At 46.0% G+C, this 27,903-nt stretch overlaps 1 protein-coding gene across 2 annotated transcripts in view; it reads right to left on the bottom strand.

The window, feature by feature from the left end:
• Positions 1 to 27,903, bottom strand: part of GNAO1 (G protein subunit alpha o1) — a 148,584-nt gene that overhangs the window by 77,665 nt on the left and 43,016 nt on the right. For both annotated transcript variants that reach the window (XM_030512213.1, XM_030512214.1), the window contains exon 3: positions 19,348 to 19,489. In XM_030512213.1, the coding sequence (XP_030368073.1) occupies positions 19,348 to 19,489 (142 nt within the window). The remainder of the gene's footprint in view (positions 1 to 19,347; positions 19,490 to 27,903) is intronic.

Raw genomic sequence — 27,903 nt, 5'->3', positions numbered from 1 at the left:
CATAAGGGCAAAAGCGGATGTTTATGATTACACTTTCAAATGCCAAAGTTCCCCAAGAATCAAAATAGACTGACTTTTACCTGACAAGTATGCTATTATAAAATCTTTCGCAGGGAGAAAAAAATCCATAGTTAGGCAAAATTATATATAAATAGCAGTTGGCTTGGCATCATAATCATAAATACAAAAAACATTTGGGGACCTCTTTTACGTTCTGAATGTTTCATTCAGTCCTGCGGTGCAGTGGCTCCCTAAACCTTTACTGAGCTGAGCTCTGCTTTTGAGGCTCTGATTTTCTGTTGCCATGACATTGTTAATGTCTGAATTGCTTTTTTTAACCACTCTTCTCCTTTTTTCAATCTCTTGCAGAGGCATTTTGAAATAGTGGGCATGAGCCGATCTTGTGGAACAGCCTGTGTGTCCTCAGAAATAACAGAAGAGTGTTTGTTTTTACAAGCTGAATGGCTGATACAGTCCTGATGGATGAATGATTACAATCTTGATGGATGATAGCTTTTTAACTAGAGAAACCACAATGAACATAGCTGACCTAGTTGAGATGATTTTGGCTTTGCAGTGGGAGGGGTGTATTTCATCTGCTAGGTTTTTAACATAGTGACATTCAGAGAGAATGTATTAAGCAAGAAAAATTCCTTGTTCTCTTATGCTTAGCTGGGCGTCCAGAGTGAGTAGAGTATAAAGAATAACATTGAATTGCCTGGCAGTGGGTTATTAACATGCTTTCTTCCTGGATCCAACTGAGAATGAAGAAATCTCTGTCAAGGCCAAGCTTTGCAGAACAGCATTGCTTCCTCAGGAAACCCTTTTTGCAGATGTACTTCTTTAATGGGATAATACCTTCCAACTACCTGGCTTCTTAAAAATACAGCAGCCTTTAATGCTCAGGGGTTTAAAGAGTATGTTTTCAGTTGTTCTGAAGAATAGGTCAGCTCAGCTCACCTTCCCTGGGCTTTGGCTCTTCCCTCTGATCAGCCTACCTGGACGTGCACATCCTGCAGCATGTCTCCTTTGAGACTTGCTCAGGAGCAAACTCTCTGTTATCACCTGTAACTGCAGCTATATTGCCACCAGCGTGGGTGCGGAGATGGAGCACAGTCTGTCTCTGCTGCTTTCTTCAGGGGCAGATCTGAAGAGCCTTCCAAGCTCAAACCTGCAGTGATTCATCTGAGGTCACCTGCTGTCAGCTCCTCAAAGCAAACACATTTGGTACTAGTCGTAGTCCCTGTTCCAACACGAGCCTAAGCCAGGCTCCAAAGGTATTTTGATACCGGTATTTTTACCTTTGGGTTGTGTCTTCTGATTACCAAGGCTGGAGAAGCAGAAGATGTTTCACAAGTGTCAAAACTTTAAAAAAAGCATCAAGCTTGACAGAATGAATAGCATGTTCTCTAAAGACACCATCAGGATCGTAGGTGAGACTTTAGCAGCCTTCATGACAGAGGTACCACTGCCTTTTCTGCAGTGATGTAATTCCCATTCAATGACAAGATGAATGGGTCCACAAGTGTAAGGTCTTTTGGGGACATCAGAGTGCAAACTACTACTTAGAGCTTAATAATCCCATAATGGTGTTGAATACCTCCTTGCTTCATAAGTACAGCTTTTGTAAGTACATCTGAAACAAATACCACTCTTAGAATGCACTGACGGTGACATCTGAGTATTTCCAGGAATCTACACTATAAAAATGTCTGCCCACCACTGAAGAGAACAGAGATCAACGTTTCAGATAACAAACAAATGCCTTTGATTTTTCCTCTGTGCCAAGAAACACTGATATTGTCTCTGTCTCCTGGGCATTCTTCAATGTGCCTCATTAGGATGTTGTGAAATGTTGCTCTATTTGTTCTGTTGTAAAAATAGCAAAACAAGCCTTGGGGCCAGAATGACTTCAACCGAGCTGGATGTGCCCAGGCTGAGGACCTGCCCTCGGCATGGAGATGATTGTGCCCAGTGTGGCGGGAGAAGAGTGAGAGACCATCCACTGGCGGCTTCTCATTGTTTTCTTCCAACAGCTCAGCTAAGCAAGGCCCTAACCTATGGCTGCTGCTCTCTTGAATGTAAAAAAGCTTGAAAAGACCCATTCTTCTGTGTTAACACACAGCTGCAGGATTTCAAAGGTTTTGGTCTTTAGGATAGAGAATGAGGCAAAGGCAGATAGAGAGCACTTCTAGAAACTGTTGTTTTCCCCAAAGTGGAGCTCTTAAGTTAACAGATAGCTGAGGACAGCCCCCTGGCAATATCACAGAGACTCTACAGTCTTACTGTGCTTTTGCACTCTATGAATACCAAGGAAATGTGTTTGGTTCTCTTTTTTTACCCTAATAAACACTTGAAAAGAGCATGCCAGAGGTGCAAGGTTAAAACCAACCTGCATGGGAGAGCTTTCTACAGCTCATTTTGCCAGTGCATTTAACAAATCTTGGTGTTCACATGTCCTAAGGAGTCTCCTAATGAGTCAAAGCAGTTATCTAATCTGCACAAACAAGGTGAGCAGTTGTATGCACACACTTATAATCACTTCTAGAATCATCCCACACCTCTTCTGCTATCGCACATGCCAGTGTTAATGGGTAATGTCTAATCCTGCCCTTTGCTAATCCAGTCACGTTTGCTTAACCACATTAGCCTAGTTGCTCCCGAGATCTTTCCCTCTATAATGAATAATCTTCAAGTTCAAGTGGCCAAGGCCCATTTCCTTTTTTAGAGATTTGAATGTCAGCCACAAACTTAGCTGCAGATTGCTCTGGAGATCTACCAAATATGGACTCTTGAAAATGGAATCCTTTCAGAAAGGTCAGAAGTGACTGGGATTGCAAAATCTTTACTAGCCTGGCCAGCTTACTCTGAGTTGCCATCCTTTGGACTAAGTGACGCCTGACTTTGGACAGAGCTTTAACAGTGTCTTTTAATCCTGGGTTTTCAGATATCATGATGGGATGTTGCCACGTGAACTCACACCAGCTTTATGTACAAATCAAAGTGGCACATAACTGCTGGCTTCAAACCCTTGAAGAGTTTGTCCTGCATGATATAGTTAACACAAAACTTTAAAATACTGTGATGGAGCAAATTAGAGTAGTGTGAAATAGGACTGTAGTTACAACATCTAATTAGGAAGCACTGTGAATTATAGACTTTTTATAATATATAGGCTGGTTATAAACAGCTGGACAGACCAACAGAAAGTTGCTTCTTGGAATCTGGTGATGCAAAAGAGTATTAAAGGATCAGCTCTTCCACCAGAAACCAGAGCACTTTACAGTCTTCCTGCTGCAAACTCTAGAAGGCTGTTTCCCAGGACAGCAAAGATTTGTTTCTCTACTTCCACAAGCAAGAATTAAGTCTTTGATCTTATGTTTCCTTCTGGGCATAGGCTAAGGAGTGGTTGACAACATTTTTAAAGTTTTTGGTTGAAGATGAGCTACTTTCACTGAGAGATCACAGAATGACAGACTGGTTTGGGTTGGAAGGTATCTTAAAGCTCATTCAGTTCCAATCCCCTGCCATGGGCAGGGACACCTTCCACTAGACCAGGTTGCTCCAAACCACACCCAGCCTGGCCTTGAACACTGCCAGGGATGGGGCAGCCACAGCTGCTTTGGGCAGCCTGTGCCAGCACCTCAGCACCCTCACAGGGAAGAACTTGGTCCTAATGTCTAATTTAAATTGTTCCTCTGTCAGTTTAAATCCATTCCCCCTTGTCCTATCCCTACATGCCCTTGTAAAAAGTCCCTCTTCAGCTTTCTTGTAGGCCCCCTTTAGGCACCAGAAGAGCTTTATGTATTGGAAGAATACTTAATCATCTCCCAGCCTACATCACCTACACCTAGCAGACAGGGTTGCTGGTACAGAGGGTTCCTGGGCCAGACGCTCTGTTCATAATGGGCATGGCTCCTCCACCAGCTTGGAGACTTGCCCTCGGGGGCACATGGAGATGGTAGCACCAGGAGTGAGGTTTAGCATAGCCTGCAAATAGACCTGCAAATAGGCATGGACAAAGGACATGCATGGACATAGGAATGGCTTTGCTAAGACAGCTATCTCAGGGCCTGGCATCCTTGGACTGGTGCGTGAAGAAGGCAGGATGGCTTCTTTGGAGATGATGGCAACGTGCAGACACAGAGGAGCTGTCGTCTTCCCCTCTGGCACTGCTGTCTATTTGCTCCTGAATGAATGCCCGGAGAGGTATTGTGTTCCCATCGCATTACCGGGAGACACACCGACATGGTTTGACATTTAATAAACTGCTTTGGTTTTAATTTTGTTTCTTACTTGCCAATTAAAAGTGCCCTGTTGCCATGGCAACAGAAGGACAGCAGTAACAGCATGGGAAGAGCAGGGTTGTGTTACCACAGGAACTCAGGTGGCAGTCTGTGCAGAGTGGCTCTGCCAGTCTGTCTGTCAGTGCCACCAGGGCTATGGGGCCCTTCTGGGTTGGCTTGGTATGAGAGAGAGAACACACACAGGCAGGATTCCCAGGGTCTCTTTCCCTACATTTCACCTTAGGGGGTGGAAAAGGAAGCCTAACTCCAGATAAATAGTCTTGGGAAGTGTATACAGAACGAGGGGCTTCTGGTTTCTGCCCATGCTTTCAACGGGGTGTTGACCAGGGGAGTGTGCTCAGGGGTGTTGGCAGTGAGCACAAGGACATCAATGTCTCTCCGCAGAGGGGCACTGAGGCATTTTGAAGCCCGGAGATGAAGGCTTGGTAGCCAGGATGGTCCACATGAGCCATCTGCCCTCTTGGGTTGCTCTCTAACATGTGTTGTATCTGCAGAGGCAGAGCCTGCTCTTGGAGGCAAGCCATTCCCCGCGATAATGGATGGGACAGTTTTAGCCCTGTTTATTTCATCCTGTCCTAGTCAAAGGCTCGAGTTGTGGATGAATTGAATAGCTATTCACAGAGCTAGGAGAGTACATGCAGTTCTGACCTTTAGAACAACCTTTTACAGTTACGGAGATGCTACTTTTATCACCCACTACTTGCTATCCTATTTGGCATTCAACTAGAACCTACTGCATCTTTCTTTCCTGTAAGAGCTGGAAACAACCATCAGAAGCTTTGCTGGTGGTCCTGCACATGAAATTGGATATCTCTTTTGCACATCAAGTGCTTCATTTCTGACTGCTCCTAGTATACATCCACCCAGATTTATGTGCCGGGCAATGCTTCAGATAGACTGTATGTTTTGTGTGTGCACCAAGGTGCTGGCAGTTCAGCTAGTTGCTTCACAGAACATCCTGATGTCTGGTTCAAACCGATCGTTATGGTAACCCACATCAGAGGCCAAGGCCTGAGTCTCTGTGGCTTTGAAAGAATTTAATCTCTCAGAGCTAACACCTTTACCATGAGCATTAATGGGCACTTTTCATAAGCAGCCTCCCCTTCCAGGGCAACTAAGAGGAAACATATATGAAGTTGGGGTCTCCCTGTGGTGTGCCTGAACTCAGGGTGCCTCCTGCAGAGAGTGCTTGAGTGAAGCTTACCCAAATCATGCCCCTTGCCTTGGAAAGAAGCACCAATACTTTTCTTAGCTCCTGGCCCAATGGAGAGGATCTGTCCGGTTCAGTGAGGAAGAAAGTCTATTATGAGGCACTGGCACAGGCTGCCCAAGGAAGCTGTGAATGCTCCATCACTGGCAGTGTTCAAGGCCTGGTTGGATGGGGCTTGGAGCAAGCTGGTCTAGTGGAAGATGTCCCTGCCTGTGGCAGGGGATTGGAACTGGATGAGCTTTAAGGTCCCTTCCAACCCAAACCAGTCTGGGATTCTGTGATTCTAAGTCAGCATTGCCCCTGCGCACCTGAGCAGATCCCACTCTTTAGGCTGTGGTTGATCACCTCTGTTAGAACAGGCAGATTCGGTGCTGGTGGGTGGGATAGGGACAAACAATTCACTGGAAACTGTCCTGGCACTATTAAACCTCCTTTGCAGTGTTGAGTGTAGCAATCTGATCAATAACTCCTGCTCTGAACTAGGAACTGCTTAACCAGTATGAAAGGAAATCTGATTTTATCTGGCTCGAGAAACTTGCTGGACTAATTCTTCCTGATCCTAGGCAATACCCTACAGCTTCTTATGGAAAAGGACTTATGGCCACAGTGTGCGGGTGCTGCCTAATGTGTGTAACAGGGTTTGCGAGGGTGCCGCAGGAACATCTGTTTACATCTGGAATTTAATTCACAGGAAGTTGGTGCTTTGTGGTGGACTTGGCTCCCGAGCTCAGTTCTCTTCCTCAAGGGTCATGGAAGACTTGCTAGCACTGGTGACCTCTTGGAGGATTTCAAGGCAAGTTAGATAGTGATAGTGTGGACTGAGAGGCTTCCCCTCCCCATCAGCCCTCGCTGTTCATTTGCTGCCCATTCTTTCTTTGCGAAATTGATGGCAAAAGAGAAGGAGACATGGCGCAATAGCCTGTAGACTACCTCCACCCTTTGTGCTCTTGGATCAGCCCAGAGAAATGAAGCTGAAAATGCATGCTGACATGCAGCATGACCCCAGAACTGGGATCTCACCTGTCCAGGATTTTAGGGGACAGACAATTCGTGGTGGAAAGGCAGTTCAGAGCTGCCTGTGTGGGTTACTAAAAGCAGCTCTCTCCTCATCTTTCTTCTTTTTCCAGCCAAATGTATGAGCTGATCATACTTTCTGATTCAAAATGTGGTGGGCATGGCTTGCTCCTCAGCCTTGCCATGCACTGGTGCCCAGGAAAGGACCACTAGAGATGTCTGCATGCTAGGTTGTGGCTGCAGGCTGCAGAGGGACATCAAGTGCAACAACTGCCTGAGCAGGGCCAGGCTTTGCACCCTACACCTCCTTCAGGAATGGGAAGATGGGAGCCAGAAAAGGGGTATCAGCTCAAGTGGTGGCTTTTAAGCTGATTCCGTATGGCAAAATGTCTGTGTGCACAGCCCATGACTGAAATAAGCAGAGACGCAGTTTGGGTCCTGCTGCTCTTGGATTCTGAAACCTCATGGTCCGAGAGCCTTGATGCTGAAATTGCTCAGTCTTCGTGCCAGGGGACAGGCTTCCTCCTCCTGGTACACAATTTAGGGTTGGGATTGTTTTATGCATGTGCATTTTTTGCTTGGATCACCAACAACGAATAAAGATGCTCATCACTTAGTCCACAATGACATAAAGAGCAGCTGAGCCAAAGGCTCAGCCCTGCAGGGCCTTGTGTGCTGCTGCACATCGTCCTAGAGCCTTCCTTGAGGTTTTGTTCTTGGAGAGAAAGTTGAGGAGATGATAAGGATTTTTGCCTACTCACTCATCACAAGACCATCCTGAACTCGGCTCATGATCCACTGTAATGCTGAATATGGTCTTTTCAGCCTTGGTACATCTTTTGCCTCTGGAGTAAATTAAACCACCAAGCCTGCAATAGTGGCAGGTCCACACCAACCACAGACAGCAGATCTAACCCATGCCATTTCCTGGGTGAAGGATCTCTCTAGTCAAAGCAAGCAGGGGAGGACACATGCTAAGAGAAGCAGAACTTGAACTCGCTATCAAAAAGTTGTGCAGCTTGGGAGAGGTTGTCTGCAATGCGCATCGAGGGAAGCTGTAGTAGAGAAGTCTGTTTAAAGTAAGGGACTTGAGCAAGGACAGCACAAATATCACCAGTTCGAAACCTTTGCATGCCTCATAAATATAGCAGCTGAACTTGGCAAGAGAAAAGCTTTTGAAATCTTATAGTACCAATAACGGTAATTAAAGAGAATAAAAGTTGGAAGAAAAATGGCTTCGGGACCTTTGGCTAAGGTGCTGGTGAGGTGGTAAGGAAAATCTAGCCTAAAATTCCCCTGTGTTTGGCATCGACAGAAATGTCACAGTGCGCCTCCAGATAGGCTGTGTTGCCAAACCAGCCCTGCATAAAAGAAAAGAAAGTACACAAATGTGATGACATGTAGAAGGGAGGATGGAGATGAGATCTGGTTCTCACTTGGAAGAAACTAATTCATAACTTTACAGAACTCAAACTCACTGGATGGTTACACTACTGGGATCTCTTTCTTCTCAGAAAAATCTTCCTTTTTCTCTGGAAGACAGTCTTGCTCCTGTTTTGCTGTCAGCCTCATTAAAAAGTAACTGGTTGTATTCAACACATGACCCAACAGCCTGGATAGCTGAGTGATCATTTGTAATGTATATCCAGCAGATAAGATTGGATTAGTAAACCCCCTTCCCATAAAGGAGCAAACATCTGCTCAGGACAGTTTCAAAATGCAGAAAGATGGGTTCATAAGCAAATGACAACCACATAGCTAACTGGAGCATGTCACTGTGGGACTGTTCCTGTGTGTCACTTGATTCTCCATTCTCACGATTTCAGCGTATATCAAGAGTAAATCAAGAGTAATTCCCCTCTAATTAATGGAGTTAATCTAGTCTTAAACCAATCTATAGGAAAATGAGGACTTAATTACAAATAGCCAACCTAGGGGAATTATTTCTTATCAAGGGGGAACTATGTAGCAACAATCATGCCATCAACACAGATATAATATGCTGCAAACCAGAAACTCCTACAGCCCTGGAAAACGAAGCACACGGCAGAAAGGAAGGAGTAAATTTGTTCAAAGTCTGTGGGTGAGGTTTTCTTTGGCTTCTGAGTGGGTTTTGACACTTGGGAGGGATGCGTTGTGCTGCCTGGAGCGATTCTGGGGAGACATGCTGTGGATGTGGGTCTTAGCTGGGAAAGGATGAGGTGTCCTGGGGCCCCCAGCAACTATCTATCAAAACCCCTAAACCAGACCCAGGCTGATTCACATGTCCTGTGCTTTTTTCCCTGCATGTTTTCTCTCTCTGCCTCTGACCGCAAGGCGAAAACATTGCCATGGTGCAAAATGATACTGTTTTACAGCACCTCTGGAGGCTGTGTTTCTAATCTTCATCTGGAGCTTGATTCTTTCCTTCCTTTGACTGAAATGCCTGGCCTCCGACCACAGCAGTCCTGACCTGGGTCAGCAGCATCATTGGTCTCCTCCTGCTCTGGGTGAAGCTGGTCCCTGATGCATGGCTAGACATCCTCCTGCCCCATTCCATTGGTGAGGCTGAGGTCGAAGCAGTATTCGTAGTTGTTAAATGAGTTCCCATGTGGTATCTTTAATCAGTTATTACAAATGTACACAATACTGATTAATAGCCTCAGTAAAACCTGGATACGGGTAATAAAGTCTTCACATGTGGCAGATTTTCTGCCATCCCCATGATTGATTCAGTGTGAGGGACATAGAGGTGTTGCCATCCCGCTGTGCCCCTGCCTAGGGGAAGGCAGCTCTCCCCACAGTGGCTGCAAGAGCTCCCTCTCTGGCTGACCTACTATAAGAAGCAGTTGCTTGCTTTGCAGGGACAGGATTCCCCTTAGGAGGAGCTGGGTGGTGTGGGGCTTGGGCACAGTCTCAGCACATTTTCATTTCCTGAAGGGCTCCTTGCCTCGCCACCTCAGCAGAATTCTCCTCTTGGAAGGATGGGACTTCAAGCCACAGGCCACGAAATGACTCCTCTCTTCCTGTCTGGGTGAATGTCAGTGTGTGAAGGGAGCGCGCTGTCAGCAAGGCCTCTGCATGCCTCCTGCCAGGGCCAGCAGTGAAACCAGCCCTGCGCAGAGCCGGAGCGCCTGTGTTCATCCTGCTCTTGGACTGGGTGCTTTTGCAAGGACACCTGATGTCAGGGGGATGAATTGCTTTGGAGTCTGTGGCCAGAGTAGACCACTGCAGGAGAATGTTGTGTCCTAAGTTTATTAGCACCTGGTGTAAGCAAGGATCGTGTTCCCCATCCCTCCTCTCCCGTGTGCCCGGGCACAGCTCTCCTTCCTCCCTGCCTCCCTCCCAAGCTGTTCCAAGCCTGTGTTCTTGCCGTTTGGGAGAAAAGTCTGCGCTATCCCTCACCATCATCCCTGAATAAACATCAAATTACAGACCCAGGGAGGTGGTCCCATCCCAAGACATTTGTTTTATGCCTTTTTGTGAGTTACACACCAGAGATGTGTTTAAGGCCAGGGATGCCCTGTATAAATGTTTTCATTTTACATCTGGAGACATGCAAATAATACGGACATCATCAACAGCATTTGGAAAACAAGTATTTTAAATGGCACTCCTAAAACTCGGGACTAAGCAGCATGACTCAGCAGCACTTCCCAACAGCTCCCAGAAGAGATGGAAATAAATCCACTTAATAACTGACATGTATTTAAGATGTGCTGAGTAGCTTGTAGTTACCTGCAATTGCTGCTGCGAGATCTGACTTGCAATCATACCTGAAGACAGCACCCTGCCTGCATCAGGCTGCAGCCAGATGAAACCTGAACTTCAGAATCAACTGTGGTGGTGACCTTCTGGAAGGATTTTGGTGTCTGATCACCCATACGGTCAGAAACACGTATAAGCATCTGTGAAGCCTCAGCCATGGCATGTGTTTAATGTCAGTGCCTCAGTTGCACAGTACATCTGATAACTAGACGTATTTTTTGTTCTTCCTTCAATCCCTTCAATCCCTTTCTGGACAGAAAGGCTCTAGAGAAGGACAAACAGTATCTGACTGAGTTCACCAACACCAGGACATTGCCACTGCTATTTGCTCTGCAGGGAGTGCCTGGGCTGGGCCCCATCAGATGGGCTGAAATTCGCCTTGGTCAGGCTGTGCCGTCCTTTGTGAAGGAGCAGACGGTGGTGTGGAGCTGTCCCTCGCTTGACCTGAATCCCATCCTGGATCCAGCAGCTGCCAGGAAGCCCATTTGTGGGTGACAAGGAGGTTTTCATCTTCTCGGGGCTCTGCTCCAGCTGTGCTCTTCTGCCAAATATCTTTGAACACCTCGTCTTTTGTGCTGTCCCGCTCTGATGCTTTCCAGGGGCTCCCAGAGCAGCCACCTTCCACTGGTATCTTGTGAGAATGAAAGCAGCACTCCAACTCTCATTAATTCACCGCTAATGCCACGATCCCATGGCTGCTTTGCTCTCCCCTCTTTGCCCAGTGTTTCCCTGTCACACCACCTCCCTGGCAGCCCTAACTGCAGCTGTATTTGAATAACAAATCTCAGAGGGGAAGGCAGGCAGCCCTTCTTCCCAGGGAACAGAGTTGGTGGGGGTTTTTTTTCTTCTTTTCAAACTAAAAATACTCCCTGCATCACTCAAAAAAAATCAGTATCAAACACATAAAGCTCGCAGAGGAAAAATACACCCCTCTCTCAGTGAAAAGAGAGAGCTTGCAAGGAAGGAGCAGGAAAGATTTAATGTCCCTACAGCACAGGGTCTGGATTTTCACAGGTGAGCAAGGATGTTGGACAGTTTGGGGGGAGGTGGGGATCCTTTTCAAGGATCCTTTGCAGGACTAGTGTTGTTCATTACTGAGAAATCAAGCCTGAAACGGCATCTGGAAGCAGGAAAAAAAAAAAAAAGCAGCTCTAAAGAGGGATCTGCACCTGAAGAGGCTGTGCTTTGAACCAGGCAGGAAGCAAACACTGCTAGGAGGATTCATCTGACGAGCTGTTCTCCTGGAGACCAGCTGAAGAGGAAGGCAATACCTCTAATTTGAAAGTCACCTTTTGGGTATTTCCTATTTTCACTGATTGAAAATCATACACAAATGTTCTCAGACCTCTCTTACCCCTCCACGCTTCTAATGCCCAAAGGGCTGGGTGGCCCTTCAAGAGCAGGTTGTCCTGATCTCTCCTGATGGCATGGAGATAAGAGTGAAAGCTCTAAGAGCCCGAGCCAGTTTGGGGCTGGAATTCCCCTTCCTGGCACCAGTGACTGCTGCCTTGTCCTCTTACTGTGCATCCCTGGGAAGACTCAGGCACCATCTTCTTTAAAGCCCTCTTTAGGTGGTGAAAGATGTGATTAGACTCAACCTGGAGCCTGGAGTTCAAGCAAGATGACCATGGTCTCTTTCTTATCAATGATCCCCTAAGACATCTCTTTTCCTCCTCTGTTTTTCTTTGAAAGAAAATTAAAAAGCTTACTTTAATTGATGGCATCTGTTCTGGTCAGTGGTTTTATAGGACAGTTAGCTACAGAGCTAATCTCAGAGTTGGGAAAGCGACATGGATGGCAGATGTCACCAATCTACAGTGCCTGGTTAATGGCAAGTGCTCACCAAACAGATCCTAGTGGCATTTTAGGGTGTGATTGCATCACTTATTCTCATCTGGCTCACTTAGAAATGGTGCTGCAGTGCATCATTTTTCCTAGAAATGTGTTTCATAGAAACAGGTTTCTGATTGTGCAGACGGACTGGAAGACCAGGAGAACAATCCCACCCTGTCCCCAACTGCTGCACATTCACCACCAGCCCACGCTGTTTGGGAGAACCCAAAGACCAGACAGACCCAGAGTTTAATTTTGAGTGAGGATTAAAGCGTTGCCATGCCAACACCATAGCTATCATCCTGATAAGAAGTAGGACCAATGTGAAAAACATCACGCTGGCACATCAGCCGCTCGGCAAGGTGGCACCTTCGCAGCAGCCTTCCACACGACACATGTTTCCAACTTGCTACGTGCCTGCCGCCCACAATCCCTGCGTCTTTTCGGCTCCGTTTCACATGGCCTTTCTTCATTCTTTACGAGTATGAACTAAAACTGCATAACATTGGTCCAGCCTGGGGAAGTTTGGGGTTTTAGAGCTCTGTCGGTGATTGACAGTCTGCTGGAAGAAAGGTGAGCTGATACTGCTCCTGGGTGCAGCTGTGTCCGTGCAGTTCAGTCCCTTGCCTGCTACTACATTTTCTAGGCTATATGGAGTTCCCATCCCTCCCCTTTTCCTCAGACCCAGTATGATCTCCCTCCCTCATGAACTCAGGGTTTCCGCCTGCTCACAAGCACTGTGACACACTTGCAGAAGGCTGGGATTCTGACTGTTGTTCATCATTACTACTGCTGCCCTATAAATAGCTATGGTGCCAGAGCTAAGATCACATTTTAGGCTTCAATGAATCGCCAGTTTTCTGTTGTAATTACCCAGGTTGGAAAGCAGATTGACGAACTTAGTCTAAGTAAAACTCTACATGAACACTTGGCAACTTCCAACCTGCTTATTTACTTGGATGACTCTTCTAGGCCAAATCCTGTTTGCAAGAGCAAGCCATGTTCTGTTTATAGTCATGACACAAGCTTATTTTGTCTCCCTTCTAAATGCTATCCTTATTAGTAGCAAGAATACAGTGAACCAGACACTGGTTCTATGGTGATCTTTTTTGCTTTATGTAGATCATCCCATGTTATTGACTTGATGACTATGACTTCAGCTTTGCAGGAGAGAAAAGCCAAGCCTGCTGTTGTTGCTGTGGCAAAGCAAGGTCTCCAGGGTCTGGCCACAGGTCTCAGCTGACTTGGCTGGGATCTCTGGTGGTGATGCGTGAGTTTGACTCTCCCTAAGCAGAAGAGCAAAGGCATGGAAGTAGACGGTTTCAGGCTTTTTTAGTTGGCACAAAGGGCTATCGTAAAGCGTCTTCATGCTCTGCTGTTACTTTACTGCGATCATTTATTGGAGAAAGATTTTGTATTTTCAGGGGCTCAAGGGATGTCTAAAGGAGGAAAATACATTTGTGGGATGTGGAAGGCACAGCTTTTGGTTAGTGAGATCCCAGAATTGCCAAAGTGGGGCTTGCAGGTTATGCACTATGACTGCAGGCAGAGCTTACTCTGGGCTTTCCCTTGTTCTCTGCTGTCTCCATCTTTCTCCCGCACCCTCATTTTACAGCAATGATTCCCAATACATTGGCCATCTTAGGCAGCAACAACAAGCCTTTCTTGAATGAGCCAAGCATCTCCCCAGCAACAAGGCAGGCTGTGAAAACAACAAGTACTTTCCTTTCTGGTTTATGTTTCCCACCTCTCATGAAATGCCGTGCCTTTTATCTGTCTCTATCGCCCAAAACCATGAATGATGGTAACTGGAATGCACCTTGTGGGGGCACAAAGAGAGAGAAAGGTAAGTAAGAAAGGTGGCATTTGTCTTAAGGAAAAAGACTGAGAGAACTTCACACCTTAGTGAAGGGCAGGCTGAAATATTTGTCCAGTGCTGTTACAGTGATGAAGGCAGCAGACCCAGTAGAGCAGGAATGGTTACATGCAGGCTTCAGCTGCAGCTGGACATCCAGACAAATGCTGACACCAGGCAAAACTGGGGTGGTTAGTGCCCCCTTATTCCATTTCCCATTTCCTCTCACTCCATCCTGCTCCTCCACAAAGCAGCCCTAAGTTATGCTTCACTATGGTCTCATTGCTTACCACAGCAGACAAGCAAGGGTTGGCTGTATCCTCACTGCAGCAGCACAAACCCAAGAATCCCACGTCCACCCCCCAGACCACCCCATTAGCTACCAGTCAGCGAGCTGGGACTTCCTACCAGCACGGTGGTGCCTGATTAACCTCACCTGCCCTGCCCAAAGTTATATAGTTTTTGGCATTTCTCAGAGAGCTTGGGTTAGAGAATGCAGTAGGAGCCAGCTGGGCTATGCAGACAGAAGAAAGAAGACTCTGGGGAGATCTTACTGCAGCCTTTCAGTACTTAAAAGGGGCCTATAAGAAAGAGGGAGAGAGACTTTTTAGCAGGGCCTGTTGTGACAGGATGAGGGGTGATGGTTTTAAACTAGAAGAGGGAAATTCAGGCTGGATGTGAGGAGGAAATTGTTTACAGTGAAGGTGGCAAGACACTGGCCCAGGTTACCCAGAGAGGTGGTGGATGCCCCATCCCTGGAGACATTCAAGGCCAGGCTGGATGTGGTTCTGGGAAACCTGATCAAGCTGAAGATGTCCCTGCTCATTGCTTGGGGGTTGGAACTAGATGAGCTTTGAAGGTCCCTTCCAACCCAGACAGTTCTATGATTCTGCCTGAAATGAAGTAAAATCCACAAATACCTTGATCTGACAAGTAGGGAAAGCCAGTCACAGAGGAGCAGCTCTTTTGAAAGAGAGCTGCTTCTACACATTGCTCCCTTCCAGTGACTGGAAGACAGCAGGTGACAGTGCTGTGTCCCTGGTCCTGCCGCCACTGAGCAGGAGCAAGAGGAAGAGGGCAGCTCCTAAAATCACCTTTGGCATGTGAAGAGGGGATGGGCTGGAAGCTCTGGATTTCTGCATGCACCCTCCTCTTCAGAAGCAGGTTAGATGCAGCTCCAGTGCACGTGACTCCTTTTGCCAGCTGCCTCAGGGGGCTGTTCAATTACACTAAACTGATTTATTTTTTAATATTGCTAGCCAGTATTTAAAATGTCCCAGGTACATATTTGTTTAGCTCCCAGTTCTGGAGTTACACACCATATACAGCATAAGGTCACCACAGACACATTTTGCTACAAAGCCTGAAAGACAAAAATTCCCTACATATTTTTTTTAATGCTTTAGCAGCTTTTTAGCTTTCCCTTTCATAGCTAAAGCAGATACATTTCCAGACTCCTGCTGGGAAAAAAGTTCAATGTGAAGGTCATTGCCTGCCACCTCCAGCCCCCGAGCGCTGGACCTGTGACCCTGCCACCTCAGACACTTGTATCTGAGCCACACGACTGAAACTGGGATTCTCTGCTGAGTGATTTCTGAACAATTTCAGCCTGTTTCTGTCTGGTTTATGCTAACATGAACAGGCTCTACAGCAGTTTCCATACCAGCCTGCAGTGGGATCATAGGTGCTGCATTTCCAAGCAGCTCCTGAGGTCAGCATTGACCCACAAAGGAAGAGACTTTATGCTTCTTCTGGGTGGGATTTCAAAAGCCAGACTATGAAACTGGCTCTTCAAATGGAGAGATGAAAATCCATCACTTCCCTGCCCTTCCTTCTTGATCAGATCCAAACACTTGTGCCAACTTCTGGATTCCTGGCTTTAAATCTCCATTTCCCATTTACTTCACCTCGGTGCAGTGAAACGGAATCAGCTTGCTTTATTAATATATTTGCACTTTAGAGAACTGTTTAATCCAGAGGCTATATGTTATGGCCTGACTCTCTCCTGCTGTTAATCTGATTATAAAGGTAAAGATTAAGCAGTGGCCTACAGGCCAGCTGGAGGGTCTTGTGTAGCCAGGCAAGACCAAGCCTCTGCCCCTCTTCCTCCATGTTCCCCGTTGCTCTTGGCTAGTGGGTGATCCAGCCCTTGAGCAGTGATGGCCTTGGAGATGAGGAACACACACGGATGCTGCTCCTCCTGTAGCCAGCTCCTGTCTCCTCACTGACTGCTCCTTTTTTGCCTGCCCTCTTGCAACATGTAAAGGATTTGTGACTTAGCACTTTTACGGCTTTTCTGGAGCTCCAGACTGACCTTCTGCATTGTGCACGGTGGTGATGTGCCATATGCTCCTGCCTCCCTGTGCTGAAGGATACAAAACAGGGACCTACGTGCTGCCCTCAGGCCAGGAACCTTAAGCCAGGCACAACTGTGAGAAAACCTGTTCCCCTGCAGCAAGGAACACATATAAAAGTGAAAACCTACATGCAGACTGTTTTGTTCTTAACCTGGGGACAGGTTCTTATCAGCAAAGAGGTCAGTAAGACCTGGAACATATGCTTTTTGTGATTTACTTTGACGTATTAGCTCATATTTCCTACACTGATCTCACTTTGACTGACAAAAGGAAGGTGGGTTAATCTGGACTCTTCTGGTCATTTGCTTCTATTAGACTTGAGGTATAATTATGGGCAGGAATAAAATGAGAACAGTGAGAGAGGATTTAGTTATTTTACCTCAATAACAAAAGCACAAATCATCTGATTCACATTTATTAAGTAGAGGAGGGTTGTTTTTTTTTCTCTGAATCATGTCGGGGTGCCATTTGGAAAGGATACAGGGGCAGACGCATCTCCCATGAAGTAGGGGTGGAGGAAGCTGTAATAGCTGAGTGGTCCCTAAGGAAATCCTGTCCTTCCCTGCTGCTGAACCAGGCTGAGCAGCTGCAGCCCTGGCTCCCCTTCCTGAGCTCTCTTCTCTTGGGGGCTTAAGTGATGAGTAGGGGAAAATCCCCCGCTAAAAGATTTGCATTGGAAACCCATGGCTGAGGAATGACTTTTAAAATAGAAAAGCTTTGCTTGAAAAGGGATGAACCATGTAGCGTAATACTCAACAAATCGCCTGTGTAATGGCCTGCCTCTCTTTAAAGCAGCTGTGCATTAATAACAAAAGTGGGGGAGCAGAAGCCATGTGCTTCTTCATAAGATTAAAATAAATACTGTTTCATATTAATACCAGCAACTTTCTGTGGAGGTTGACCAAGAGAAAGGAGCAAGTGGAAGACCATAGATTTGGTTTCTTTCGCCTTTATCTACTGCTAGGTAAAGGAATACTACTCCCATCTATGAAGGGAGAAGATACTCTGAATTTGCCCTCCCAGTCTGTTGTTTGGTTTATAATTTTTTGTTGCAGGCTTGTCTGTACACAGTCAGCATGACACCATTGTAAGACAGGAGTAATTCCTCTCGGACTTCATATCTTAGAGAAACTATGTTGGGGAGAACTTAATCTAATTTGCTTTATACTTTGCAAGGTGTAATTCAGGATTCTACTGCCAAAAGCATAAACTGAAATAAGAATGTTTCACACTAGAGAAACCTTTTCACCATGAGGACAGCAAAGCAGTGGACCAGGCTGCCCAAAGAGGCTGTGCAGCCCCCAGACTCAGAGGATTTCAAACCCGATGAGATAAAGCCCTGAGCAACCTGGTTTGACCTCAGAGCTGACCTTGCTTGAGCAGGAGGATGGGCGAGACACCTCCCAAGCTCCTTTCCAGCCTGAGTTATCGTATGATCCTAGGAACACTTGGCACCTTGTCCATAGCAATATGAACAGACACAACGTTTTGTGTAGCCCAGTGCTCCATCTCTCATTCCTGGCAGTCCTGATAACAGCTCTCCCCCTCCATACCCTGTACTTTGCCAGGCCTGGCACTAAAGCAGTGCTGAGCTTTTCTGCTCAAACTAGGACTTCAGCTATTTAAAAAAAAAAAAGAAATTTTACATTTTAAAGCTGTCTGCCACAGACTGTTTATCAGACATGGAGAATGATTTGTTTCTGTTTTCCTGGGCATAGGTTTTTAGCTGAGACAAGGTACGTTGCCTTGCTGAGAGCTGAGTCACCGAGTAATCAACAGATTAATGTATTCCGTTTGAAAGCCATCACCATTAGTTCTCGGCAAGCTCACAAGAACTCCATTATGGTATCATCTCTACGTTTGAGATGGAAACGTCTCCAGGATTTAGAGTTCCTGTGGGAAAAATCCCTACATGCAAGGAAACCAAAATATCCCTTTGTGACTGGGAGAAATAAGGTACCTCTTCATACAGTAACACCACAGCAGGATTTTGGCGTCCTTTCTAGTGAATGCTTTCATTATCAACCCTTAGATAAGGAGTTTGGGGTATGTCATACATTTGTCATTTGATAGCTACCTAAAAATAGTCATGACTAACTCAGTGGCGTATAGGACTTTGCCTTTACCAGGTCTTCAATCTGAAATTATTTTATTTCCAGTGAAACCAAGTAGTTTTACTTTCTCTGGGATGGCAGCATGCAAAAAGGGTGGTCTTGACTTCTCTACAGCTCTGACTTTCTCTGTGTGGGCTTCGTCTGGGCCAGAAACATGAAAAGGAAAGGCAGAGGCTGGCAGGGGCACCTCACAGAGGAGCCACTGTTTAAAAATAGGATGCTGGTTAAAGTAACAACAGAGTGGCAACTGTAAAAGGACAGACTGGCCTAGGTGTGTGGCTTGAGGAGGCTGCCAGACAGCACAGTTATTCTGATAAGACACATGCTAATGCTGCTGCCTGCTGCCCATACAAACCTCACTGAAGTAATACATCCCCTTGTTTGCAAGTGAAATTGCTGTTGAGGGTATGTAAGAGCCAGTCCAGCCCTCACAGAAGTCAAGTTAATCCCAAAAGCTTTCCTGCATGGGCAGGCTGGTGGAGGGAATTTGAACAGCAGCATGATTTCTCCCGGAGACACCTCTCCTTGCAGCCTGTGGATCTAGCACATTCTCCCTGTTTCCCCTCATCTGCCAGTACCCCTCTCTAGGCTGTCCCTAGGTAACAGAATTGTTTTATACTGGCTTGGCTAGTGCCAGGGAATGAGAGATTGTGGCTGTTGTGACATACTGGTCCCCAGGGCTACATTTCCTAGGATAGGTGTACAAATGGCATGTCATATGCGATTGTTCCTGTGCCTCTGTTGGTTGCACAACCTGCATGTGCAATAGGCATAAAACAGAGATGTAGATCTTCCCCCCACTCTCCTCTTCCCTCTAAGGTATTCAGATTGTGCAAATGCCTCCTGTTTGTGCTCTGGAGTCTCCAGGTGCTCAGGTCTCTGTACCCAAGCAGTGGTGATTTTAACTTACCCGTCGCTCCTTATCACCGTATTCAATGCCCAAGGTGTCCATGGCACGTACAATCGCTGCCAGTGACTGTATAGTGTTGCTGTAGACCACTGGCTTGTACTGCTTCACGTCTTCTCCAGAGAAGCCATCCTCATGGATGATCCTGAAGAAAATGCAAAGGACAAAAACCTCTTGAGAATGTCATTTCAATGGGGAAGGCATTTCAAAGAGAGCTGTGCTCTTTTGAAGAGCACATCTGCCAGCTCGATTCACTTAATTCAGTCAGCATTTCTTTTTAAACCTTTCTGGTTGTTCGCCAGTCATGTGTCTGAGCCCAGTGCCTGGAATTAGCATCCTTTTTGCTCTCTCTCAAGGAGGTTTTGTGCAGGGTTGGTACATATGGTACCTCCCTCCCAGCCAAACTGCAAACGCCATAGCCCAGCGAGCCTCATGTTCACATGGAATGGGGGTGCCAGCTCCCACATTACCTTCCCTGTCAAGGTCCGTGGAAATATTTTCAATGCTTACAATGACCATTAGATCTTAACCACAGAAACAAGTGATGGAAAGGCACCTGGGGTGCCTTACAAAAGGAACTAAAGTTGAAATATCCTTGAAAGCATGGGGGACGAAGGCATGGATATGAGAAGTTACTTAGCTGTGTAGCACTTAAAAGGTATTTACAACCCTTCACGCCTCCTCCCTCCTTCCCTCTCCTTTAAGAACTGTGCTGGGAGTTTTGCTGCCTCAAGGCATGTTATGTTATCCCTTCTCGAAGTGAGGTGAGAATGAGACCCACATCCTGGTGGGAATGAGGCCCACATCCTATCAGCTCCTCACACTGCAGTGATAGCTCTGTGTGTTAGTCTCTACTAAACTCTGCAAAAAGAATGATGGAGCAAGTTCTTGCAGTCCTTTGCTCAGGTCAGAAGATTGGCCCTATAATTTCTTCAACTCTAAGTAATTCAAAAACTAAGCAGAACTAAGCCTAGTGTGTGTAGAAGACAGCTTAAATTTGCAGAGCTAATTGTGTTTGACAACAATTCTTCTCAGTGAAGACATAAGTTATGATCCTGTCTCTTAAATATCAGCAGGGAGGATGATCTGCTTAGCCAAAATGAAGTCCATGCTTGCTCATCCTCAGATCTCACTGCACAAGAGAGTCCTTCAGTAACAGATCTGGTCATTGGTAAAACCTCTCATCCTGTCGATAACATGGGGTTTTGTTTCCTTTTTTTAATAAATCAGATGCACACCAAACAAGATCCTGACCGGTGCTGGCACCCCCCCAGGGAGAGGCAGTACTAGCAGGCATCACAGTGAGCTTGCAATAGATACAGTGCTGGGATGGTGGTGGAGAACGGGGCTGGATGCCAGCCCCGTCTTGTTAACAGATGACTACATGAAGAACAAGGCTGATAGAAACATGCTGACAAAGGCACAGATCTACTTCCCCTGATGTGCAGCTCACGAAAGGTTTTCTAACACAAGTGGCTGACTCTCTACTCTCCACATCACAACCTTTGCTCACACATCACTGAACACTGAGCTCCTGGGAGGAGCTGCTCCAACACCCTTTGAGTCCTGGAAAAATATGGCTACAAGTAAAGACAGCCCAAGACAGGCAGTAGTTCAAATTAACTGGTGTCCAGGAAAATTTTAAGCTACTAATCCTAGGAGTTGGGCAGAGTCCCCTGCTCAGGTACCCCAGCTCCAGGAAGGAGAACCGGTGCTAGGAACAGCACAAAGGGCTGCTGGTTTGTCTCAACTAGGCTGAGAAGAGCAGGGCTGGGGAAAAACCTTTGTGACGTAGTAAATCCAGACTTGCAAATTTGTCAAAACTTCTTCGATAGCTGGTTTTGATTTTGATGAGGAGTTATGGGCAATAGCAGACTTTGTATTCTGTAGCTTTTATCCAGTGCTTGTGGTGAGGTTTGGAATAGCAGTATTTGAGTACAGGGGAAGGAGGGGAGCCAGAGAACTGTGTGTCAGCACTGGATCTCATGGATCATTTACTGTTACTCAGACAAGTTGCAGAACTTCTGGGAAATGTGTTCTTTGTCAAAAGTTGTAGTCAAACCTGAAAAGTTATGGCTGGCACATAGCACAAGGATCTGCATCAATCCTGTTCACATTCAAGGGAGACTGTACAGTACTGGTTCCTCCCAGCTCTGAACATGACAGCAATGAGCTCAGCAGAGCAGGGGTCCCGTGGGAGGCAGGCAGGCGGTTAGAAAAAGAATCGACAGAAATAATTCATTCTTTCTGGTTGGTTGGCTTGGGGTTGGGATTTGGGGCGAGGGAGACTGAATGTTGCTTCTGGGTCAACTAAGAGAAGGAAATGTAAGAGTGGGGTAAGAATCACAGAACCACAGCCTAGTTTGGGTTGAAGGGACCTCAGAGCTCACCCAGTTCCAATCCCCTGCCATAGGCAGGGACACCTTCCACTAGACCAGGTTGCTCCAAGCTCCATCCAACCTGGCCTTGAACAGTGCCAGGGATAGGGCAGCCACAACTTCTCAAGGCAACCTGTGCCAGTGAAGAAAGGGGTGAGGACAGGCGTGAGGGGCAGTGTAAGGGCCACAAGAGGATGCAGTTGAGATCTGCTTGGTCCAGCCATTGACCATGCTAGTGGAGATTGAAGTGGTGCCCGCACCTCAGGCTGGCTTTGTTTCTTTCACTGACAGGCATCAACTGGGGTCTTGATATGGCAAAAAGAGGACTGAATGGTCATCTTCAGAATCTAAATCATCTCTGGCCTTGTGCCATAAAGTTATTGCCTGACATTTTCACTTCTAAACACTCACTGTTTCTAAACACTCCCAGCCAGTAAGCTCCCTATCAAGTAACAGGGCTCCTTGTGCTGAAGGGGCAGAATTAAGTGATGCAGAGTGGCTCAGTGATTCCTCAGCAGCCATACTGCTGACTGGGCAGCATGCTGACATCCTTCAAAGCACAGCCATAAAGGAATTACTTTTCAAGGGGCAGAAAAGAGCATGGAGAAAAACCACCCCAATTGTTCTTCCGTGAAATCTCTCCGGGAAGGCAGCCACAGCGACTGGAAGCAGCACTGCGGATGCCAGGATTGAAGTTTTGCTGTAGGAAGTACCTACGGATTAATCAATCATGTAGTTAGCACATTACTTAATATGTGAGCGAGCAAATCCCCACTGACTAGTGCTGTTCCAAAGCCTGCTAGGACACTGTGAACTGGTTTATTGTCCTATATGCTTCTAGCAAATGTTTCTCTTCTTGCTTGCCTTGGCGATCTGACGGCTGAGCTTCCATGGCAGCTTTTTCCATAGTCCTTTGGAAATGCTCATGCTGCTGCTCACCCATTTGGGACACACCTTCTTGCCTGCTGTTGTGCTTTACTGCCTTGAGGGCATCTAAAGCTCCAACAACACTCTTGAGAGGTATATTGTTATGGGTCATGGCTGGATCCAGCTTGTGTGCCGCATGAGACCAGAAGCAATGGGGTTTGGATACTGTAGAGAGCTGTGGCCATTAAAAATGCACAGGGTATAGGAACTAATAGACGTGGACAGTGCATCAAGACTGGGAAGTCTTTAAAGGTTCAGGCAGGGTGGGCTACTCCTTAAGCAACCTGCATGCTATTGGGAACAGAGGTTTTTCATCACTAAAAATGTGAATCCTCTGTTTTTAAATGGCTTGTATTTTTGCCTGACTCTGAAATACAAAGGGAACTGCTGCAGGCAGGTTCCTCTTTACCACACTGGAGCTGGTTCTCTCCAGGGCAAAAGAAGAAAAGGTATTTAAGAGGATCCCCGGGGGCTGTGGAGGGGGGACACAACGCTGTAATTTTAAAAAGTGATTCTGAGCAATTAAAAAGCCATTTCATTCACCAAGTGCCTAACGAAACACCCTGCTCTGAATGGAATAGTGAGAGACAACTGAAGCAACCTGATTGTCTAATGCACCTATGAATGCCTGCTCCCTATCCCTCAGCTGCTAACAGCAAACCCCATATGTTTGCACATTATGTTGTCATACTTATTTTAGAATGGCATTAATGGACAGCTATTTGCTGGGGAAAATGGTTCCACTGCAGACCAGATCTTCTGCTGTCCTCCAGCAAGTCACTAATCCTGAAGAAGTGCCCAGTGTGCCTTAGCAATTATTGCTTAATTACAAAATAAATGAAATACATGGAAACACAGGGTGCATTCTGCGTAGCAGCTTGCTTTGGCTTCCATTCAACACAGCACTTACATGCCTTCAGCCTCTCACTACAAAACGAACATATTCAAAAGGCAAAGCCAAAGATAATGTTGCCGTATGTCCCTGCTGCCAGCACTGCCCCAGCGGTGGTGGAATGGCAGCTCTGAACAAAGCACACAACAGCTCCAGCATGGTGGGGCTGGATCTCAGCCTGAGGCTGATCCAAGCAAGCAGCCAGTTTGCCTAGGTCACTCCTGGTGGGAATACTTGTCCATCTATCCTGAAAACCTCCTGCAGCAGAGGCTACAGTTTCCTTCCTTCCTGCTCCAATCCCAGACAAGCTATTCTGGTGCTTGCCTTGCAGCCCTTCCAACCCAAGCCAGGCTTAGTAAATGCAATGACTCTTCCCTACACCTTCTCCAAATGGGTCCTCCTCCTTCTTGAGGCACAGTGCTCCAGACTAGACCCAGTCCTCATTCCTCTAACCTGACAAGACCATTTTAAGCTGTAAAGCTCATCCTCCCATGTGCTGAAGCACTTCTCCCAGCTCCACAACACTGCCAGATGCAATTATGTCTTTTCATCCATTTTTCACTGCCGAAAATTTTGAAGGAAATCAACCCAGAGCCCTGCAGAGTCCTGGCTCACAGTCCTTTGCTCTCACCACGAGCCCCTGGTAGCTGTATTCTTTGGGAATGAGCTGGCTACTCATCCATTTTTGTGTAAGATCTGAAGTAGTTTTATCCAGACTGTTCTGCCAGGTCACTTTATGAAAGTCAAGTGAGACCATGTCAAATCCTTCCCAAAATTGAGATATAGCACCAGCTATTCCTCTCCTACATCTGCTGAGAAACCAAATGAAATCAGTTTAACATGCCTCATTTTTGTATAATCCATGCTGGATGTCACTCATCTCCCTTTTTATCTCCTAGGTGCTTGCAGATTGTTTGATTGATAGTTCAATTCTCTTGAAGCTTCTAGAAGTTGACTGGTCTATAATTCTTACTGCTCTTTTCTCCCTCTATATTTAGACACCATGATGTTTACATTTTTTCCTTGTCTTTTGGTACCTTACCTGCCCTCCAAGAGCTCTCAAGAAGTGTTTGTATTTCTGAGATGGCGCCAGCAGAGCCTCTAAGTATGTGGTAAGAAGTTCCTTAAACACGGCTGGTCTGAAGACATTTAATCTTACACAACTTGCCCTTCTTGTGCCAGAGGGAGAGAGATGGAAGTGCTCAGCATTGGAGCCTGTTGTGGACACCCCTTTTCCCCCTCTTCCTCCCAGCTCTCAGTATCTTCCATCCGTTTGCATGCTGGTTCTCCTTTCCTGACTCACATGGCCCTGCCTCGTCTCCTGTACTTTGTCACCACTTCTAAACCTCGAGCCAATGTCTCTGAAATGTTTCCTGCTAAATTCAGGGAACTTTATGTGGCTTCAAACTGTCCCCACCACTTTAAAAAACATACATAGAGACTTCAGTGGCCTACCAGGGGAAATAAATCCCATACTGTTCCTGTTTTACCTAAGGTAGATTTACTTTCAATCAGCAAGATGTTTCCAGCTAAATGAAGTTTTCCTGTATCAATGCATATCCCTAAAATTACACCTATTTGCTCGAATAAATCCAGGTAGGAAATCACCGTGGGATTATTACACTTGAAGTGTAGCAGAAGCAAATACCTTGCAAATGAATGGTCCAGTTCCTATAAGAGCTTCTTGCCTTCATCTGGACAAACTAAGGTACTTCAAAATCATTGCACTCAGGGCTCCAGGATGCTGCCCTGGGTTTGGTGGCAGGGGTACCCTGCACAGCACCCAGAACCCTGCTTCCACCTGGATGGTCATGTGCTCCTGTGCAGCACCTCCTTCCACATCACGACAGCTCAGATCTCTTGACTGCTCTGTATGGGAAGCTCCCAAAGTCCACATGGAAAACGTGGGCAGGGAAAACCCCCCAGCCAATGCAAAGGGTGCGAGATGCTACAGAGCGTAAGTGCTGCTTGGAACTGCAGGAGAGCACTTGCGCCACGGCAGAAGGGAGATGCATGGAAGGGACAACTGATCATCTGCCCACCAACGCATTTTTGCTAGGGCTCTTGACAGCCCCATTCATTCATGGATGTTTAGGACACAGACTGATCCAAGATGGATTTTATGTGAAGGCTTTTGGATCAAACGCACATACAAATCTATTTTTGCTCGGCAAACTTTTTTTCCCCCCCTTCTTCTTCTCTTTTTCTTTCAAAAACAATCATTTCTGTTTCATACCAGAATCAAGCAAGTTATACTGGTGAAGTGCCACAGAGCTTGAACCAAAAGCAAAAAGCCACCTAATTTTGAAGAAAACTCTAAATTTTTTTTCCAAATAGGGAAAAATAATCATGCAAAAATCTGACTTTAATGCGTAGGGAAGAGAAGGAGTTGATCAAATGTTGATGGAAAATCTTCTGCTAGAGGTAATCAATCAGCTACTTTTAAATTTATTTTTCCCTTGATATGAGGTTTAAAATCTGTTTACAGCAGAGTTATGAAGCTAAATTCTAGTGATTCTCTTCTCACTCATTTAATAGCCTGAAATGCGATTAAAAACTCCTGGATTATGTTAAACTAAAGCAACGCAGACACACATGACCTTGTGTTTCAAAGACTGCAAAGGCACAGTCCGGACCTCCGTGACAGGGTGCAAATCTCTCCAGACTCTCGTTCTTCTTCCCTTCTGGCTCTGCTTGAATGACACATTGTACATCCTATTCCCACAAGGAATTCTCCGAGATGGAGATTAAGATGACTGTTTGCTTTCATGCCCACTTCTCTGAAGAAAAGAACAGCTTCTTTAGTCAGGGTCAGCTAAAAACTGCGAACAGAGCTCATTTGAAAGAGTGTAATTTTTCAACCTGGATTTTTAACACCAGTCCAAGAAGTACTGATGGAGCCCTGTGATAGACTCCCAGCTGGAGGAAATACCTTTGGGTCACTCAAAACTGGATTCTTACCACCAAAGTGCATGCAAAGGCATTATTCTAAGTAACCAGCTGGTTCATGTTAAAAAGGAAGCAAATCCATTGGGTGATTGAAGTGCCGCCAAAATCTACAGCCCTGGAAATGGTCAAGCTTATTCAGATAAGTTTCAAAAGGTTCATCGACCTGTACAGGGCAGAAGCTTTCCCTCTTAAGGCAGCTAAATTTGTGCCTAGCATCAACATCTGTAAGTAATGCTGATGACTTCATGAGGTCTAGTTAAAACCAGACATGTGCAGCTTAACTGCTTGCCAGAAAGCTGGAAAAGGATGTGACAAGAAGCTCTCATGTCGACTCAGAATGGATGCTGTTACCATCTTATTTTTGCCTGCAGATGAGCAGCTATTGAACTAACCGTGATCACCTTCTAGACACGTAGGGGCTAGACACTGCGTCTTCCCCAAACCCTTTGACTTCAGCTTGTTTTCAAGTGTATAAAATATACACAGAATACTCTTCATTTCCAGTTTAATACCGACCCAAACCAGAAACAAGTGCACTAAAGAAAACTCCCATTGTGGTGCCATGATCCGGCAATCCTGTGGCTTTTTGAAAACAGCTCTTAGACTTTGTTTAATTAGTATTATTTTTTCATTGAGTTCTACATCAATGCATATGCTTGTCTTTGGGCTGTCTTGAGGGGTGCTCCCTGCTTTGGTTGCATGCTGCAGTTGAAAGGAGATATGGTTTCCTGGCCTGCATGCTCAGTTCCCTGGGTCCTTCATCAGCCTGGAGTCTTGGGTTGGTTTTTGTACCCTGCATTTGGGATGCACCAACGACCCTTTCCATCTTTGCCCCACAAGAACTATTTCAGCATTTACATTTTCTAACAGAAAGCAGCGGAGTGAAATACTCTGGTTTGAAGTGTGTGCATAAAACAAGTTTAAGAGTCTAAACAGTCTAGTTCACCCTGCAAGTAATTAATTACTGATGATAAATGAAGGAAACCGATTCTGATATTTCAAAAGAAGGCAAGGCAGAGCAGGCAGAGCAAATCCAGCTACTGTGCTAGTACTCCACCCAAACTCAATAGGGATGTAGCAATCCTTTGAAATGTAAAGTCAGGAAAACGAAGCATCCCATGGCTTACCCATGACAATAAGTATCACCACACCAAGCGTAATCGTGCACGGAGTCAACCATACCAGTGGTTTTAACCACCCAAGTCACCCTAATGATGGGGGATGGCGCTATACGGGTGCAGTCAGGGTTAAAAAAAGCCATCACACTTTTTCTTCTTGCTGGTACAGAAGGACCCATTTCTTAACAGGTCTAATGGGTTTTAACAGGCTCCCATTTCTTGCTGCCCCAAATCAGTTTCTTATGCTCCCCAAAGCCAAATCTGTCCAGATGGGAAGCAATTTTCTTGACAGGCT

Source organism: Strigops habroptila, chromosome Z, assembly GCF_004027225.2.
Source record: "Strigops habroptila isolate Jane chromosome Z, bStrHab1.2.pri, whole genome shotgun sequence".
In the NCBI taxonomy this organism is placed as follows: Eukaryota; Metazoa; Chordata; class Aves; order Psittaciformes; family Psittacidae; genus Strigops; species Strigops habroptila.
This window is presented reverse-complemented; position numbering and strand designations above follow the sequence as displayed.